This window comes from Talaromyces proteolyticus (genome assembly GCF_021365285.1).
Source record: "Talaromyces proteolyticus strain PMI_201 chromosome Unknown BGW36scaffold_9, whole genome shotgun sequence".
Taxonomy (NCBI): domain Eukaryota; kingdom Fungi; phylum Ascomycota; class Eurotiomycetes; order Eurotiales; family Trichocomaceae; genus Talaromyces; species Talaromyces proteolyticus.
Genome location: NW_025764285.1, coordinates 2,035,413 through 2,054,804, shown reverse-complemented (window position 1 = coordinate 2,054,804; position 19,392 = coordinate 2,035,413). Strand labels below are relative to the sequence as shown.

At 43.7% G+C, this 19,392-nt stretch overlaps 6 protein-coding genes across 6 annotated transcripts; 2 read left to right on the top strand and 4 right to left on the bottom strand.

Moving 5' to 3' along the window:
• Positions 1–98: 98 nt before the first annotated feature.
• On the bottom strand, positions 99–2,543 carry BGW36DRAFT_430305 (putative phosphoketolase; the record flags this gene model as incomplete). Its single annotated transcript, XM_046220828.1, has 1 exon — positions 99–2,543. One exon carries the CDS (start codon positions 2,541–2,543, stop codon positions 99–101), a length of 2,445 nt encoding a protein of 814 aa, XP_046069964.1.
• Positions 2,544–4,335: 1,792 nt separating this feature from the next.
• On the bottom strand, positions 4,336–7,040 carry BGW36DRAFT_300505 (diacylglycerol acyltransferase family; the record flags this gene model as incomplete). The annotated part of the gene is made up of 3 exons (XM_046211635.1): positions 4,336–5,722; positions 5,773–6,411; positions 6,490–7,040. 3 exons carry the CDS (start codon positions 7,038–7,040, stop codon positions 4,336–4,338), a joined length of 2,577 nt encoding a protein of 858 aa, XP_046069963.1.
• A 1,070-nt stretch (positions 7,041–8,110) lies between these two features.
• On the top strand, positions 8,111–9,980 carry BGW36DRAFT_324746 (benzoate 4-monooxygenase cytochrome P450). The gene is made up of 5 exons (XM_046212708.1): positions 8,111–8,208; positions 8,277–8,372; positions 8,427–9,040; positions 9,093–9,474; positions 9,523–9,980. The coding sequence occupies exons 1-5, from the start codon at positions 8,140–8,142 to the stop codon at positions 9,844–9,846; spliced, it is 1,485 nt and encodes a 494-aa protein (XP_046069962.1). The 5' UTR covers positions 8,111–8,139; the 3' UTR covers positions 9,847–9,980.
• Positions 9,981–14,738: 4,758 nt separating this feature from the next.
• Positions 14,739–15,806, top strand: BGW36DRAFT_454900 (uncharacterized protein). The gene is made up of 4 exons (XM_046221913.1): positions 14,739–15,133; positions 15,189–15,296; positions 15,385–15,514; positions 15,589–15,806. The coding sequence occupies exons 1-4, from the start codon at positions 14,823–14,825 to the stop codon at positions 15,772–15,774; spliced, it is 735 nt and encodes a 244-aa protein (XP_046069961.1). The 5' UTR covers positions 14,739–14,822; the 3' UTR covers positions 15,775–15,806.
• BGW36DRAFT_384678 (uncharacterized protein) lies at positions 15,409–17,911 on the bottom strand. Its single transcript, XM_046216829.1, has 6 exons — positions 17,823–17,911; positions 17,562–17,769; positions 16,593–17,467; positions 16,394–16,528; positions 16,204–16,310; positions 15,409–16,147 (listed from the first exon to the last, which is right to left on the bottom strand). The coding sequence occupies exons 2-6, from the start codon at positions 17,644–17,646 to the stop codon at positions 15,838–15,840; spliced, it is 1,512 nt and encodes a 503-aa protein (XP_046069960.1). The 5' UTR covers positions 17,647–17,769; positions 17,823–17,911; the 3' UTR covers positions 15,409–15,837.
• Positions 17,912–17,930: 19 nt separating this feature from the next.
• BGW36DRAFT_454896 (uncharacterized protein) lies at positions 17,931–19,007 on the bottom strand (the record flags this gene model as incomplete). Its single annotated transcript, XM_046221912.1, has 2 exons — positions 17,931–18,957; positions 18,996–19,007. The coding sequence occupies 2 exons, from the start codon at positions 19,005–19,007 to the stop codon at positions 18,148–18,150; spliced, it is 822 nt and encodes a 273-aa protein (XP_046069959.1). The 3' UTR covers positions 17,931–18,147.
• Positions 19,008–19,392: the final 385 nt, after the last annotated feature.

Sequence of the window (19,392 nt, the reverse complement as noted above, 5' to 3'; positions counted from 1 at the left end):
ACGTAATAATTCGTCTGAAATGATTCCCCGGGTTATATTTGCCATTTGAACTATAAAAAGCTGAGACTATATTAGAAAAGAAAGAAGAAAAGAAAGGTCTAGCTTTTGCTCGGAAAAGCCCATCGCCAATTTCGAATGTGTTCTGGGTCGATTCCCTTGTCATATGCTACAGAAATAGCTGATAATTGGAGCTTAATGAACCTTTCTCGAACTGCGGAGGCAGTATTTCCCAGAGATTCGATGCGATCGATAGCTTCGATTGCAAGGCTATATCTGTCAGTTTGGTTCCGAACAGCCAGCTCGAACGGCGTATCAATGTTCCCTTTCTCTTTGTAGCCTCTCACGTGCAGATTGTATTGACCAGGTCGTTTGTAGGTAAGGCGGTGTACGAGCCAAGGATACGAATGGAAGTTGAAGATGATGGGTTTGTCCACAGTAAAAATGGCACCCCACTCTTTATCGGACATTCCGTGAGGATGCTCGGTTCCAGATATAAGTCTGAATAAATCTACCACGTTAACAAATCGGATCTTCAAATTCGGCAAGTATTCTCGAAGAAGGGCGGTCGCTGCTAGAGCTTCATTTGTGGCCACGTCACCGCATCCAGCCAATACCACGTCCGGTTCCTTGCCCTGGTCATTGCTTGCCCAGTCCCAGATGCCCACACCCTTAGCACAGTGTTCGATGGCATCTTGTGGGCCAAGGAATTGAATATGCTCCTGTTTGTCGGCTACTATGACATTGACGTAGTTCATACTTCGAAGGCAATGGTCCATAACGGACAAGAGACAGTTACCATCAGGCGGTAGGTAGATGCGGACGACCTCGGGACTTTTGTTTGCGATAACATCCAAAAATCCGGGATCTTGATGAGTAAAGCCATTGTGATCTTGTCTCCAAACGGTCGCAGTAAGTAAAATATTGAGGGACGCCACTTTAGCGCGCCACTCAATTTCGAGACATTTTTCAAGCCATTTGCAATGTTGGTTCACCATAGAATCAATAATATGAATGAAAGGTTCGTAACTATTCAGCAACCCATGACGTCCGGAGAGAATGTATCCTTCCAGCCACCCCTCGACCGTGTGTTCGCTGAGCATTTCCATAACACGTCCCGATGTAGCCAAATTTCCTCCGTCTTTATCCTCCTCAAAATACTGACCAAGCCACACTTTCTGGGTTGCCTTGTAGACTTCACCGAGTTTGTTAGACTCTGTCTCATCGGGCCCAAAAAGCCGAAAATTAGTCATGTTCGCTGAAATCACATCTCGCAAAAACTTTGCCATATTAGTCATGCTGCCAGCGACTGAGATTCCAGCCTCAATATCTGGAAGCATATATTTGCGGAAGTCAGGCAGATTCAGTGGTTTGCGTAGAATACCGCCATTCCCGACCGGGTTTGCACTGATACGTGCATTGCCAATTGGTGCCAGCGCCTTGAGCTCAGAATTCAGCTCACCACTCTCATCAAAAAGTTTCTCTGGGTTGTAACTTCGCATCCACGATTCTAGTATTTTCAAATGGTTGGGATTGACAGCGACATCTGGTATAGGCACCTGATGTGCCCTCCAGAAGCCTTCAAGTTTTTTGCCATCAAGATCATGCGGGGCAGTCCATCCTTTGAGGGTTCTCAGGACAATCATCGGCCAGAGAGGCCGGAATGGGGTTTGAGATTCTCGTGCTTGCTTCTGGAATTTCCTGATCTGCAAAATACAGTGCTCAACGGTTGCAGCCATTGCTTGGTGCATGCTATGACGATCGCTACCTTCCACAAAATACGGTGTCCAGCCATATCCTTTGAACAAAGATGCCAGTTCTTCATGGCTAATCCGAGCTAGGATAGTTGGGTTGTTAATCTTGTACCCATTTAAATGCAATACCGGAAGAACAGCGCCATCTGTTATGGGATTCAGAAACTTCGTACTATGCCAGCTTGTAGCTAATGGCCCTGTCTCGGCCTCGCCATCGCCCACAACAGCAATAGTTATGAGGTCTGGACGGTCAAAGACGGATCCAAAAGCATGAGAAATTGAATATCCCAGCTCGCCACCTTCATGAATGCTCCCGGGTGTCTCTGGAGTAGCGTGGCTACCGATTCCTCCGGGAAACGAGAATTGTTTGAAAAATCTCCGCATTCCATCCTCATCCTGGGTCTTATCTGGGTACACTTCTGTATATACTCCCTCAAGATATGACTGTGACAGAATTCCAGGGGCTCCATGCCCAGGACCTGATATATAAAGAATTTCGAGGCCATACTTGATTATCACGCGGTTCAGGTGAATCCACGTGAAAGATTGGCCTGCATCAGACCCCCAGTGCCCCAGAACTCTAGCTTTGATATGCTCTTTTTTGAGTGGCTCCTTGAGCAAGGGATTGTCACGCAAATAGAGCATGCCGAGGCACAAGTATAAACTTGCCTGGAAATAAGCGTCTATCTTGCGAATTTCATCCTGATCAAGTAGCTTTTCTGGCTTGATAGTCGACCGAGCTACGCCGTAGGCGGAGATGCTCTTGGCCTCAGGACTATCACTAGGCGCCATGGTTGACCAACTAATATAAGCTGATGATAGGAAATAAAGAAACCTCTTCCAAACTCAAGTCTAGCTTAATCGCGAAGTGGATAAATCTAGGATGAGAGGCACAGGTACGTGAAGCGCGTCAGCGTCTGGGGTATAAATACTGTGTAAGGTTTATACATCAATCTCAAATTGATGTAGGAAAGTCAGGTGCAAGAGTCACATTTTCAATATTCTTTTATCTTTCAGAAACTAGACGGTTGCGTCGTGCAATGCGAAACCCAAGAGACTATCCGTTGTCGGTGCGTCATGCCACCTTCAGACGGATGCATGCGGAAGCCTGTTCCAGAACGACTGTGACGTCGTTGACTTAGAACTAAGTTAGTGACGTTATTTTCAGCAAGAAACAACAACAACAATAATAATAACAATTAATTGCCTGCATTCTTGAACTAAGCAAGTATTTGAACACATAACATGAATAAGGTATACCCTTTCTCAATCACCGGTCGCTCGATAGGCGCATCGGCAAGTTTGCCTGGGCGGCGAGAGGCGCACCGATTCATTGTGAAACATGCAATTTGATGCAAGCTCATGCAACGCAATGTCCGAGAAAATGCCGTCGCAGTTTACAAGCTTATACGTGTGGCGCAGAAACGCCAAACAGGACGGGGAGCGAATTTTCAAGCCCAATGTTCAAATTACATAATCGGCCTTTGTTTGGACGGAAGCTCCTAAATGCTTCCTAAGCAGGGTTTATGTCAGGGCCGATTTTTATGAGACAAAATCTATATGATTAGCGCAGAATAAACAGAACCGGAAAATTAATAAGCCAAATAAAACTAACCTAAAATGAAAATTACACAAACTTGGCATTTTCAGCAGCCAACCAGGCCGTTTTAATTTTTTCCGCTAGGTCGTGTATCAGTTTGCTTATAATCGTGGAGCCCTCTGCTCAACAAAATGTCGCTAGAACACGCACTTGACCATTATTCTAAAAACAACCTAAAAATCACCCATCGCCCACCCCTCGTTACTTTATCGCTGTGATATGTGTAACGTTTCTACTGGGGTAGTGTTTGGAGCTTGTTTTATACACTATGCATCATACATGTATTCGATGGACTATTATTGTTTACATATAAACCACACATGGCAATTTGTTTATACGGGTGTTTTGATCACATGAGTTGGAACTGCTTTCCCACCATTCGGCACAGATGATGTCTCACCGTTTTTGAATAAAACCTCTAGAGCAAGAAGAAAGCAATATTAGAAGGTAAGTCATATATTTCTTCGCGGAAATCAGCTTTATTATGTTGTACCTTTAGCGGTATCCGGCAAGTCAAGAAAAATATTGACCTGTCAAATAATCTCTGGCTGGTTGAGAGGAATGAAAGGATGGATTAAACAATAAATTCGCTGTGATTCCAGGGCATGGATATACATTCCGGCCGGAAGAACAGATCAAGGCTTCAATGTTTCCGTTCCACCTTCGTTTCCCTAAAAGATCTGGAATAGGCCTTCCCGAACTAAAATTCAACTCATCCCAAATAAAGAGAATCGGGGACATCATTCTAGTTTGTATGAGGGCTATCACACACGAAAAAACTGCGTTTATGTTGGATTTTATACCTAGGAAAGTGCTTGCATAATACAATTGTACGTCTAGATCTCGAGCCGTTACTAAACTTTTATAAATTCAGTTATATCACACTTCTACGTTACATGAGTGGTATTAACTTTATAAACGGCCATAAATCTCATTGCACTTGTATTGAAATCGTTGATCACTACATGCAAACAATACTCGGGTCTATTGAACAATTTCGAACTTCACGGAATTGCTAGGCTCAAACATCTCTTTCCAGTCAGCCCAAAGTTTGGTCAGCCCTTCCACATATTGAGTATGTAGCTGATCTATGTATTTTTCATCGGGGTCTCGTCGTTGTTGCTTCACTGGAATTGGATTTCCTACCACGACGTGCAAGGGTTTGCGATACGGGCAGAAGATATTGAAGCGCCCAGTGGAAAATGACACTTTGTGTTGAACGAACCACTCCCATACACGCGTTACAATTTTGTTGACCGTTGAACCATTGACATTCACCCGGTCAAATAGTTCATTTTCACCAAACGCAATGACAGGCACGAGGTCTGCTCCAGTCTCCACGGCAACGCGAACGAAGCCCTTGCGTATCTTGACGACTACTTCCATTGTTCCTGGTCGTGAAATATCGTATTCTCTGCTACCGCCAATGGTAATAGTAATTGCCTGACCCATGCCTCGACCATCATGCCCTCCCGTTGAGAGTCGCTTGATGCATGACTGACGCGATACACCGCTCAATCCCACCATCAACAGATACTCTCGTAGAAGCGGAACTCGAAATGCGTCATCCTTCATAAGTAAAGTATTTGTGATACCAGGGAACAGTTCAGAGAAGCCTGCACCGTCGGCTGCTAAGGAGCCAGCTGCTCCGCGGAACGCAACGCCGTGTGGATGATATCCAAAGATATATTTGCGCTGGGGAGAAAGAGGGGCGGAACGATATAGAGTTAATGGAAAGTACATTGCAAAGCGCTTCCAAACCCATGATTTACGAAAGCGGTCATTTCGAAACCACGTTGATCCACTTTGGTGGGCTTTGGCGAAGAATTTGATGTAAAGGATATAAACAAAAGCAAAGACTCGCACACGAGGAATTAGAAGTAATGAGTAACCGAATAACGGAAGGAGAAACCACGAGTTGCTAGACAGGGTCACAATGAAGGTTTCAGTAATCTGATCTAGAAGCGGTCTTGAGGCCGTTTTCCCTTCCATTTTGATCTGTTTCATTGGAGTTTCGAGTATTTGCCCTGATCTATTCCTGATTTTCTGGAAATTACCATTTAGATCGTCAACAGTGACACCTGGTACCTCTAGTCTTATTTTCTCAGGGTTCTTTGCCAAGTCGACTATTTTTTCCGCGCCAATGATGCGACCTTCTTTCTTCTGACAGAGCTCTGCCAGCCTTGCAGCCTTTTTGACATACGAGGGTCGATTGCTCATTACCTTTCTAATTGATTTAGCGAGTTCTTTCGATTCGACATTAGGAGCGGCAGTTTTGTTTCCATAGACGCCTATACCTAGCCATTCCGCCCTGGCCGCGTTTTCATAGCAATCCTGCCATGCAGGTAGCACAATATGGGGAACCCCAGTTCTATCTGCTTTTAGCCATGTTCCATACTGTTTTAAAAGAAATGCACCTACTGTATTGCCTCATACCACGAATTGGCGCCACCATGATGAACGGAAAGAACGATTCGTCCTGTCTCAAGCATAGCCATGGGCTCGACCTCAAACCACGGTCTTATTCTCACGCGATCTGTCTTTATTTCCTCGCTTAGCGACTCAGTAGAGCTCGTATACACGTCGTCGACATCATTAGGATGTTTGGGGAGTTTCCATAGAATTTGTATTGCTTTGTCACTCCACGAGTCAAGGAAAAGTTTAAGTCCAGTGGAGATTTTTTCAGCCACCTTTGGGTCAGGCGCGTAAAGCGTTCCAAGATTAACCAGAATAGTCGGTGCTTTCTTAAACCAGTCATTCAATTCCGGGTCTTGCTTTTCCACGGATGCACAAGGTAGTAATATAGGACCACAGGGTATAACATTGTCTGGTACGTCGAATGGCCAGTCGAGCTCTCTTAGAGCTGGAGATAAGTGGACTCGGTCCGGCCGCCAGGCGTCTGCAAAAGGGAACCGACCTTGAATCTTGTTTCGAATTCTCCATTCGCGGATTTCACGGCGTCGCCCGCTGCCATGGTATATTTTCGCTGTTTTCAAGACCGCCATAGTATTCCAAGGAATAAGATGCCAAGGAAGAGGGTATGGAAAGCCAGTACCTGGTCTGACGCGATTAGGTTAGTATTAGCACAAGCAGTCCAAAGTGGAAGACAGGCAAGATGACGAGGGTTTGCGCACTTACAATGGATATTTCCAGGCCCAGGCAGCGTTCTTCTGTAGTCCTAGCACTATATGGCTGAGGGCTGTAGTATTCATCAAAATAGCTGTATGACCAGCATTGTACGCCGCATCGCGCCCCTGGAGAAAGAAAAAATCCACTACGATCACGGAAGGATTGGCCTCCTCAATAATATCGAGACAGCTCCGATAGACATCAACGTATTCCTCTTCATTCCAGCCCCAGATATCTTCAATTAAGGACTTGAAGCCCAGGATTGAGCCCTCGTACCCAGGAGGATGAAATGCTCCTCTTTTCCCGGTGCGGATGAAGACATCAGTGTTGGATGGTCCGTGCACTGGATGAAAATGAATGCGTGAGGAGTAACGTGAATCATACAATCCAGCGTTGTCATGAAGGAGCTTGTCCACCCTTTTCTTGAGGGCAGGAAAGGACCCAATGTGTACATCAATATCACCACGCAGAAGGAGCTCATGAGAAAGGGCTAAAATGATGTTGGTCTGACCATGTTCACTGTTCGCTAGGAACAATACTCGAGTGTTAGCCCCCGTCATGACGAAACTATGATTCCTTTGTTTGAGTCTGTTTCATATATATAGATGTTGACAAACAAAATAGTTGGAAGACGGACAGCTGGCCGGAATCTGTGATAAGTGTAAAAGAGGGCGAAGCCCATATATGTCATGAACAAAAAAGTTCAACTAGGAATGAAAAGGAATGCGGAGTGAGCCAGGTGTTGTATGCCTTAGGGTATTAGCTATCTTGTGATCCACATGCACTATGGTTTTAAAAATTAAACTCAATGCACCCCTTAGGCTCTCCATACGACGCCACGGGAGGCTAAAATTACATTGTTGGCCGAAAACCACTACACCAAAAAGGGGTTCCCCTCCTTGGGAGGGCTAGTAATTTTGGCTCTTATTCTGGTTGACACACCTCCCCAGATAATATAGGGCTCCGGCATATATAATCTGCATTTTTCGTCTCTGTATTCGGTCTAATCCATTTCTTCGGTCATTGTCTCCGTTTTTTCGGCTAAGCTGGTTTCTTGGCCAATTGCCTTGGTTTCTTTGGCCCGCCTCGGCCTTTACCATGGATTTTTGTCACTTTACACATATATTGCATCGACATTTTTTAGTATTGCTCGTTTGAACCAGGTTATGTGTTCTCAGTGGAAGTTGCTGGTTGGTTAAACCTCCTGAGCTCATAACTGTTGGCCCAAAAACCAGTACGCCAAAAAGTGGTCCCCCTCCTTGAGAGGGCTAGTAATTTTGGCTCTTATTCTGGCTACACATTGGTATTAACCAATTTATATGAAGGATCGTCGCTATTTGCGTGGTCCGAGGGCCGTGGCTGATCGTCATATGCCATATGGAGACGGGAAGACTCAATCTTACGGACACATGCAGATTTTCCGAGGCTGGTATTAATAACGCTTCCCTGTGCTTATAGGGGCAAAAAGACTAAGGGTTTTGTTGTATTATTGGTTCATTCGAAGGGGGCAAGATAATTTCGCCGACTATGAATGGACTAGGAAATTCTAGAGCGCCAAAGAGAGTCGCACATATATATATGCATTACTGTGGTCATTGGGAAACTAGTTAATCACTTGTAGCCGTTGATTCGTATGTACGACATTTCAACCCTGCAGCCATGGCGACACAAGGTAGAATGTTGACACTGGCGGCTTCGGCCATTTCCCCTTTCTTGATCGTTATCTTGGTAATGTTTCTCTGATTTATGCCCCAAAAGCCAAGCTATCTCCGTTACTAAGAGCTTTACCTGAATAGACTCCCATTGTATTTCTCCTGTTTATGTTGTTGAGGTCTAAGGGGCCAGTGATTGAGAACGTCCCAGGGCCCCTAATTGGTCGATTCTTCGCTGGAGTATGCCCTGTTTGACTTCTTTGAATGGAAGAAACAGTGATTGACCTTTTGCAGATTGACACAAAGTATGCCTTCATCTCTGGTCGGAGTGCCTCTAGTTTCCATGCATTGCACAAATCTTACGGCGATATCGTGCGATTCGCGCCAGGCCAAGTGACAACGAATACAGTGAAAGCTTTTCGGAACATATACGGCTCGGGCGCATTTCTCAAAACCGACTTCTATAAAGGAATTTCAAGAAGGAATATTTTCACTGCTACTGAACCAGCATACCATACACCTGTCAGGAAATTGTTCAGTCCATCGTTTAGCCCTGGATGCTTAAAATCACATGAGGGTGTTATTAGGGACTGTATTTTGAAGTTGCATGGAGTATACAAGGAGAAACTAAGGACGAGTGGTGACACCTTGTCCTTGAACAATCTCTTATACTGTCATTCTGTCGACACAGTGGCCGAGGTTCTGTTAGGCAAGTCTTTAGGGTGCCTTGATCGAGGGCGACCCTACTTCTGGACTGAACAACTACCACGTATTTTCTACTGGGCAACTATTCGGAACCAGTTTCAAGGATCTGGTGTTCCAACTCTGCTGAAGTGGATGTTACGTCGTTTCCTTGCTAAGGGTGTACGACTGCGCAATGAAGAAGCACGGATGCGGCTGATTTACGAGTATGTGCCCTGACTCAGTTTCCTACACTCTCGATAACAGATGGATCGATAGACAGCTGAAGACCGTCCATACCCGGCGAGATATAATGGTGGAAGTGCTCGAGCGAGCTGAACTTGGTAGCGAATTGCCAGAATCGGAAATCGCCGAAAACTTTTCGGCGATTATGCTAGCGGGATTTCATACAACACAAAACGCACTATGCGCAACGATATACTTTGTTCTCACCAACCCCAGTGTGCATTCCAAGTTAGTGGCGGAACTCCAATCTACGTTCTCATGTGCGGGAGATATCTCATGCGATTTGGCGGCGGGTCTTCCTTATTTAAACGCGGTCATCACAGAGTCCTTGAGGGTACACTCACCTGTTCCTATAGGTTCACCACGAGTTTCTCAGGAGGGTATGGTTGTAGATGGCGTCTTTATTCCACCTGGGGTAGGTTTCCCTTCTGATTTCACAATCTTCCTATCTCACCATTCTCAGGTCGAGATTTGTACCACCCTTTATGCCTTGCACCGTAACCCGGACTACTTTGGCGAACCCGACACTTTCTGTCCAGAGCGATGGACCGAAGGATTATTCAAGGCTAAGAGAGACGCTGTCCAGCCATTTCTCATTGGCAGCCGATCTTGCATTGCCAAATACTTTGCCCAGCAGATGCTGCAGCTGACATTGGCTGCCTTCTTCTTAGAATTCGACGCTACATATGTGGGTCAGGTGAAGGACTGGCAGCGCGAGACCAAATGCTATGCGTTCTGGGAGCTCCCTGACTTGACCGTGCAAATGCGGACACGCTTTGACGCTTGAGTTCCGTCTATTTCAACACCTAAGCTCTCACAGTCTGCGGCGCGTTTCTTACCCCAAGCAAGCCCGACTTCCCCACTTCTGAGTAATACATATATTTCCTTTTATGGTTTCACTTTCTGGCATTTGCTATTCGTAGTCAGTCCATATAGGCACGACCGTACTTGTATGAATGAAACACCTTGCAAGTCCCCCAATAGTGGGTCACAATATTGTTAGGGTTCCTAGCGCCGGCATTAATAGGTTAGAACTTAAAGCTATGTATTATTAGATCATCGGTGCTAACTTCGTCTGCTCCACCGAGCTGCGACCTGGGCCTGCCTCGTGGAAGAGATGTGATTTCCATTGGGGGACCGTGGCCCTAGTCGGACTATTTTTCCATGGCTCTGGCGGCAAATGAATAGTGGCTGAAGGGGGTTGTCTCGTATGGGTTCTGCTTGAAAGCCAATTAATGAGTCGATCTCCTGGCGAAATTCTTTGTCTGTTTAGACAATTAGAGTTCTGGCCAGGGAATAAACACGGCTGAGATTGGCGTTGAGAATCCACTGCTGCCGATCCTCCCAGTCATTTTCAATGCCCTTCTCCAGCTACTGATAAGTGAACCTGGGTTAGTAGGTCACTAGATGATGGTGCAAGTAATAAGCTACTCCTAAGATTCCACTCTAACTGTATTAACGTGAAAATTGGATTAAATGGCGTAAAAACACGCAAAAATGGGGGCCTTATAACAACGCCTCAGTCAATTCAGTCCTAGGCTGTTCCTCCCGGCGTGAAATAGTTCACGTGCAAGCTCGGCTCTTATCGCAGTGGTAATTAACGGATTCAACCTTGATTGACTATCACTTATACAGGATTGCAGAGCAAGCAAGGGAAAAATGGTGGGGAGTAAAAATGACCCTAGTACTGTGAGAATCGCGGGATTGCTTCCTTCCCTCTTCTTGGTATCTGGGGATCTAAGATATCATATGAAATACGTCGCTCGTGATCACGCTAAAGCATTGGCACGAATTAGCAAACCTAGTAAACGAAAAAGACCCCCAGAAATAAGGAACTGGTCTGTCCTCTTTGTTCTCGACAGTGGACGGACGGGCTAATTAGATGTTGAGTAACGGTCATCCAGGTACGAGAAGATAGCCGATAATCCATTCAATTGTTCGCTAATCAAGTGTGGTTGAACACTGCTCGGGATGATGTCGATCGGGAATTGTCAAAGGAAACCAGCCGAAAGAATTTATCACGTCGTCGCAGTGTCGCATTATTAGACCGACTGAATGATAACTGCTCCTCGCCTTACTCGGCCATCAACGATGCACTTGCTACGAAGCGCGGGATGAGTGAAACTTCAGGTCCATGGTGGATATCCACATACGTTATCGTGGGCGGGTAAGATCATGTGGCATTCACCTGAAGGTCCTGAACATATGGATATTCGCTCTTATTCAACGTGATTGTAACTTGAGGCGTAAGAACATAACGACTAGATCGGTTGCTGCCAATCAAAGCACTCTCTGAAACACGCCACCTTCAGGGTTCAGTTGTCGATCATTTGACAGTCAGATTTACCGTTTCAATGCGACATAGGGTTCCCAGGTCTCTTGCATGAGGTGGGCTAGATTAATATGATACGATGCGCTAATCACATCTTTCCCTTACGGTGTACGGCTTTCCCTCATTGGTTCTGCTTGTAATTCAGTGGTTATGGATGCCAACAGAAAATACGATCAAGCCAAATCCTCACAAACGTGATTCAGCTAATTGACTTAGGCGTCAGGAATGCGGATTAGTATTTTATCTGAAACCTTCCTACCTCGGCCTTTCGGTGAGATTAGACCAAAGTCAAGGATCTGCGCAGCCACCGCTCTGCAAAGCCGTAGGCAATCGAAAATTTGGGTGCGACATCATGCTTTCAAGCTTGAAAGTGAGATCATGGATAAGTTGTCCGTCCGTAAGTTTGTCTGGAGAATAAGCGAAGACTAGGATGTATCACAACTAATTATAGGAAGCGAAAAGCGAGAAGAACAGAAAGATTAGATTGTTACAGCCGTCAAATGGTAATTTCATAGTCCCCCCCAAACCTCTGGCTTATTAGAGAATGCGTATTACGAGATACTGAAACAAATGAAATTCCGAAGTTTGACTTTAAACATCAATCCCCCCTCAATCACAAGGAGAACGTTGAATCTTTACGTCGCCGTTGGGACGGTAATTAGTAACTCTCGTTGGAAACGATTATGGAAACTGACACGTGCACCCTATCTAATTTCTTTTAGATATAGCGTGTAATCAGCTTTGCTAATAATTTACTAGTAAAATTTACTTTAAAATGGAAGCATTAAAAAATTTTATAGAAGCCAAAAAATATCAATTTTAAATTAATATTTTATTAAGAAAATTAATTTCAAGCTAGATTAAAAAAATGAATTGGATGTATGCAGTAAGTATTGGGGTGCATATATCAGTTCCCAAGATTACAGTAGGATGAATTATGTTTGAGGATATCACTAAAAAGATGGTAATAAAAGTAAGCACTAAAGATTTAACTAAACTGAAAACTGACAAAATCTCTTGTATAATTTTCTGTTCTTTTCAAATTTTGGATTAACTGAGTCATAGCCATCTCCCCCGCCTACTAAACTCCATGTGAAAGTCCAACCGTTGCGATGTTCACGTGTATTTCAAGTGTAAACCGGGGTATATGTCGCAGATTAAATTCTTACATGTGCTCCCATTGGACGGTCTAGGCGGGCAAAAGCCGTTTTGAATGATCGACCACTTATGAATCAAAATAGGCAAGGCTACCTACCCATGTGAAAACACTTTCGTCCAATTGCACTGCATCACCAGATTGATTGTAAATACTTGATTCATATTTACTACTCTCACATGATTAATTGAGACAGTTTCCTCCGACTAATTACGTAAATTATTTTGAGTGTTAATTCTCGCTTGCAGATCGCATCTCAGTACCGAATCCACACAGTAGCCCGTAGATGGGCCCATACGATACAAGAGCACCCTCTAACATCATAGGGCTAAAAGTATGTAGATAAATGGAACAGTATTAGATCCTGGACATTTTTTTATGTAGTCCCAAGCCTAGATGTACAGTCGTGACATATGGAGGTTAAATTTTCTAAACGAATACCCTAAACGAAACGGTGGATTATAGAGCGCTTATCGACATAATTCGTAATCTATCAGTAAGCTTTATTAATACATGTAACTTTAATATTTCCATGTATTCAAAACTAAGACATAGTATTATTATATGGCAGAACGCTGCACAGCATTTATATAGCAGCATCAACTTTTGTATAGCAGGGCCGATTTTGATGAGACAAGCCGCTATGTAGCGTTTATATGGTGGTGCTGATTTATATTGCAGGTCGATCCTTCAAATGTTATGGCAGGGTGGATGTTTATGAAGCAGGCCGCTACGCAGAGTTAGATAGCAGCACCTATTATTAGTAGATAAAGTAATTACTTCAATAAATCCATAAATTAATTTTACAAAGCCCACCCAGTACTATATCTTATCGATTGATATAAAAATTACGTAGCTCCATTATATAAAAATAGACCTACTATATATATATATGTAAACGCTGGGTGGCGGCCTGCCTCATATAAATCGATACTCCCATATAAAACCGCAATATACACTGTGCGACTATGTAAGGGTGTAAAATACCGAATTATGTCATTAAGGCCGATATAGTCCACCGTAAACGAGCGCTTAACAGCAAGAGTTATTGAAGCTCAGAAACCTGGTGATGGACGAGTAGGCGACTGCGATATCTGGCTCCTAATCATTCAATGTTGTCCTTCGGATAAGAATATTTTCAGTTAGGCTTTGACTTTCGCACGTAGTCGAAAAGCCATGGAATCTATAGATCTCTCTTCTCTTTTTCTACCATTCATTTTACTTCTTGGGTTAACTTGCCTAAAACTAAATCGCATAACAGCACAATTAGGCGACCCTAAATGAATTCGGTATGAGAGCGTTATAGCATGATGTGATGTGTTTGATACTATGAATAAAAACTTTTATTCTATATCTTGGCTTAGTTATCCTTCTTATAAGAGCTGATATGAGGTGCTGTCATGTACATCATTTATAACTTGATGTTCTCTCTGAGAGAAGGTAATGAATAAAAAGTGGAAGAAGAAAGACTAGTTATCAATGATTTAAATGCCTTGAGATTGTCAATTATCACAAGGAAACATATGTTTATTTTAAACGGCCATGATATCATTTACGAATTGTTTAATGTCTGAGAGATTTATCACGAAGAGATGTAATTCAAGGATGGGCTGTCTGTTTTACGTGTCTTTTAATGTTTCAATCCGAATGTGATACAGCAACTAGTCTTTCTCTGACATCCAATATGGAAAGACGCAATAACGTGAAAATAGATTTGCATAATCAAGACATAGGAGGCATACAGCATTTGTATCGATTTTATTCGATTTTATGTAGCAATGACAATTGGCAATCTTTGTAGATTGCTAATTGTGATTACAGTTTTGCCGATCCCTCTAGAATTCCCCACATGATCTTGCTTGTTGTGGGGGAAGATGGCCAATTTTGCCGGTGTTGGAATACTGGCAGCCATTCACATAACATGCTGGGATTTGGCTGTAGCTTTTATCTCCGGTGATTTCTAAATTATACGTGCCTACCTCAAAAAATCATTATTAAGCCTTAGCAAGTATATCTGATAGATGATATGTGGGCTCGGCGTTATTCGGTTTTGTGGCCGGCCCTTATGTGTAGTATTCTTAATCCCCAAAACAAGCTGCATTTGTAAGCCAGTAGTGGAAAAGTGTACAAAGTAATACCTATATAAGATCAATTGATGAGACCTGGGATAGCAAAAGTTCAATCTTGCAACCAGGACACCGCATCAATTAGGCTGACCTTGCCTATCTCAGCAATCCTCGTATAGTATACGGTACCCTAAAGACAAACTAAACAAATGGCAACGTATTTGATCACAGGCGCTTCTCGTGGTATCGGCCTTTCACTGGTGGCTCTTTTGGCGTCCTTTCCTTCTTCACAAGTTGGAAAGGTGTTTGCCACCGCAAGGCAAGACAACTCACCTAAGCTTAGGGAAATTATAAAACAACATCCCGGCCGAATTCAATTTGTCAAACTCGATGTAACCGACAACGAGACCTTAAAACAGGCCACGGCACAAGTTGAGAGAGACTTGCACGGCAAGGGGCTCGATATTCTCATTAACAATGCAGGGGTGATGCCATGGACACCTGGTGGTGTGACCTCTATGTAAGTTGTTACCGACTGTCAGTTTGACTCTTGTTCACTAATGTGCTTGCTGTAGGGATGACCTCGGAGAAGTGTTCAATGTGAATGTCACTAGTGTTCATAATATCACACGGGCCTTCCTACCGCTACTTAGAAAAGGGAAAACCAAAAAGATTGTAAATATGTAGGTTGATATAATGCCATAACCATCGCTCCGCCACTTTCTGACAAACTGTGAAATACAGCTCGACTTCTGTGGGATCTATCACTAGTTCGGGCAATTATATGCATCTGTTGACGCCAGCCTACAAAATCACCAAAGCGGCATTGAATATGTTGACAATGCAGTATGCACTTGAGCATGGCAAGGATGGGTTTATCTTCATTGCAGTTAGCCCAGGTGTGAGTATTTCGTTATTTTATCAATGAAAATCAAACATGAATAATAACGTCTGACCAGTTGAATTACTATATAGTGGTTAAAGACGGAGCTGGGCGGCGAGGCAGCAGACCTCCCTGTTGAGGTCGGAGCCAGGGCAACCTTGAATATTGTACACAACAAGACCGAAAAGGATAACGGTAAATTCTTCAATATCCACGTTGAGGGATGGGAGCAAAAAGAAGGCCCTAATCAATATAATGGGGCAGAATTACCATGGTAGTCGTAATATTTCTTTGGATTTGACGTGATTATAGCATAGCTTTAAATCATTATTTTTATATCTTCACCTTTGCGCTACCACATGGAGAGCAAGGTTTAGAAGGATCCCTAGATTATCAATACCAGCATTCCAGCTATTCAATTTCGCAATATCACCAATCTCATACGCACTTAATAAATCGGCGAATCGACTTAGTTGAGATCTTCGTGCTTCGGCCGATTTGTACTCTGCCTGCCATTGGGTTTCGTTACTCGCCTCCCATTCTGTCTTTGTTGACGGAAGAGCCATTTCTCGAAAGGCGCTTGTCATATGACATGGAATCCCAGCTTGAACACAGAATACTAGGCTGATGGCGAACCATACACATACAACCCTGTGTCATATTTCAATAACTTGGAATAGGTATGTCAGGATCAAGACAATACTCACCTTCGGCAGGACTCCCTGAAAATCCATTCTTTCCATTTACGGTTGGCCATTGCCATTTCTGTAGTGTTAAATCCATCGGATAGCTCAATAGCTCGCTTGCAAATAGTCTTTAGAGTTCATTAGCTTATACTCATTCTAGTTCCTTTAGACATATTGGGTTGGGAAGGCTCTGGGTTCTAAATTAACTTACCTGATGAATAAGGATCATTTCAGTATCTTCCATTGAGTCCTGCGCTGCACTACCTCGCGACGTTGCTCGCATGATGAGATACATCAGGGATGCTTCCAAAGCGGCGAGTGCCTCGTTCTTTGACAAGACTGCAAACTACGATGTAATTGTCAACGATTTATGTAAGAATAATGAATTAGAACAAGGATAAGCAAATTACCTTGTTGATGAAACTATTCATCTCAGTCAGAACGATCGACCAAGGAAATGACTGACTTTCCGTATCTCTCAACGCAAATAGGTGGGAAATGCCCATACAATTCTCCAGGGGAAATGGTAATCCTTCACCATGTGCATCATTTTCTAAGTGAGGATGCACAAAAGGTGGGAATGTCTCTCGCCGAATCATCATCTGAGGATATGTGCGAATCATATCAATGATCATATTGGCATAAAGTTGGCTGGTTGAGCTGAATCTGTTCTTTGTGAAGTTGCGACCAACAATTTCTGTCGAGGCCAAGAAGGGTGATAACTCATTAAAAACAGAAGCAGTGTTTCCGAGATATAATGCCTCCATGTTCCGTTGTTGGTTGCTAAAGAACTCATGCTGAGATATTTCTGGATATACCTCATCAGAAACCAACCAGTCGGTTTCGCCCAAAACATCATTCCCAGCTCTCCTTGCGAACTTATCAAACGTAAATAGATTTGTGGGGCGCTTTTTATGGAGAATGTCTCCGTGAAATCCACCTCGAAGGACTTCACTAGTTGTTTCTACTGGCAATATGCCGGAGTTAGAATGGCTTGAGAAAGGCTCTAAGTCTGAGAAAGCCAACTCTAATGGGGCTCGTCCAGGATCAGGGCTGCGGACGTGGTCAAGATTAGCTTCGTCATTGACACCTTTCTTGCATTTTTGCTGGGCTTTTTTCGTGCTATTCTGATCGTATATGCACTGAATACCCTTGCGCTTGCATTGGTTGCACCGAGGCTGGAAATCACATTTTATTTTTGATTGGTTACACGCGCGACACGATCGCGGACGCGTCCGCCCAGTCGCTTTTCGGCAATATGCGATATGTCGTTTCCATTGCGCTTCTATTCTCTATCCAAGTCAATCTACCTTGATACAATCTTTCCTCTTTCATGCAGGCTTGCAGATGCGACGTTGGAAGGGAGATTGAGCACACACCCTTGGAGAAAGGCTTGTCACATATCGAGCAGAACAAAATGGCCGGCAATTCGGCTTTAGAATTCGGCATTTCCATCTGGTTCATTTCGCCAGGGGTACAAAAAGCCACGACCGCGGAAGTTTGACTTGGAGAAAATCAATGGTTGGCATGAAACTAATAATAATATGGCCGTGAGATATTCCTGGCTTAGCTTCGGCCAAATTTGCCGTAGGTTTTGCCTTGTCCTTACTAGTTGGAAAATTAGTAATAATGGTTTCAAGTTTTCGACCAATGGAGTTCTGGCCCAAGAGATAGTATGATGCGAGTATGTTAAATGAGTAATTGACCCATGCCACAGGACTGTCACAAATACTAGTGGAATAGGCGCAAAATCTCCTACACCGGTATACTTATTACTACCGGGATTTCATGAATGTGCCAGTAAATTCCCAATAATTTTCCCCAATAATTTTCCTTTCGGCCTTTCAATTAATTTCATTCCTGGTTCACCACTCACTTGAAAAACGGATATCCCGTAGTTTATTTTTGAAGCTACACTGAGACCGTCTAACATTAGGCTTTAACTGACACTGGCACTGAAGTTGACTATGGAAAAAGCCAACTACCAACCCACGTCCTCTCAACTTCTGTGACCTCATGGTATAGGCCAGCCCACTCTAGATTCCTCCACCGTTGAGGATTTTCCAATGCATCCGAGAAGTGTTTTAGTGCAAGCACAAGCTGTTTCGCCCACCTTTCCGTACTCACACCACCTGTCCCGGTTGCGAGGGGAGTCATTAATATTCTATTGATTTTTCCATCTCTTGTGAGTCGGTCATCGGTATTATTACTATTCCATCGATCAACCTCACACAGCAAACTCCATATACTCTCATATACCACATCACGGTTCCAGTTTGCAGCACTAGGACTCCTCATAGTAGGACAGAGCGCTAGATATTTGCAAACCCGTTGATTCGTGGCTTGCAACTCAGGAGGTAGTGTCACTATTGTGTATGTACCTGGCGGTGAAAATCCACGCCATTGATCGTACATTTTGCGCTGTGCAGCGTCAGTTAGGGACCGGTAATCATGTTTGGGAAGACAAAAGGTGCGGGATATGGCATCGTCGAATCCTCCACCTAAAATCCAGTTAGAATTAGCGATAGACACGATCAAATCGAATTGATGCTCTTTAGGAAGACTTCTCAGATTCTCGTTGATAGTGTTGGTTCTAAAAGATTGCGCATGTATGGGCCACGTAGTGTGAAGAGCTTGCTCGAGTGTTTGATGTCTCTTTCCTCCATGCAAAGAAGTAGTATTTTTGGCAGCGTGCTTGGAGGCATGGTTGATGATGACAAAGTTTTTTTTATTCTTCTTCTCTTTGAATAGTAAGCGGATTTCCGAGTATTGTGGCTGTCTAAGATAAAATATACGTGTCAATCCAGATCTACATATGTAGGCATCACTAATCCTAGAAAGCAGACAGAGAGGGATTGAGAGCCCCGCTCGATCGGACCTAACTACTCAACAACAAAACGGGATAAGGTAGATTGGAAGACAACCCTGAGTTTTCCCAGACATATTTACAGGCGACTTTATACATCGATTTGTCATCAAAGGGTTAGGCACCAGAATTTTTGAATATTTCGCTTGCCAGTTTGGTTGTCGCGTTGTTGATGGTAATTCCGTTGTTTGGGATCGCCGAAATCATCGGTAGTCAGTTATTCTGACACTTATTGAAGGTCTCCAGTGGTCCATCCTTTGGAAGGGTCTCAGAATGCCACAAATACGTGTACGTAAGTGCCAAGGTTATTCTAGGAGGTATTGACATTGGTTTGATCACGTTAA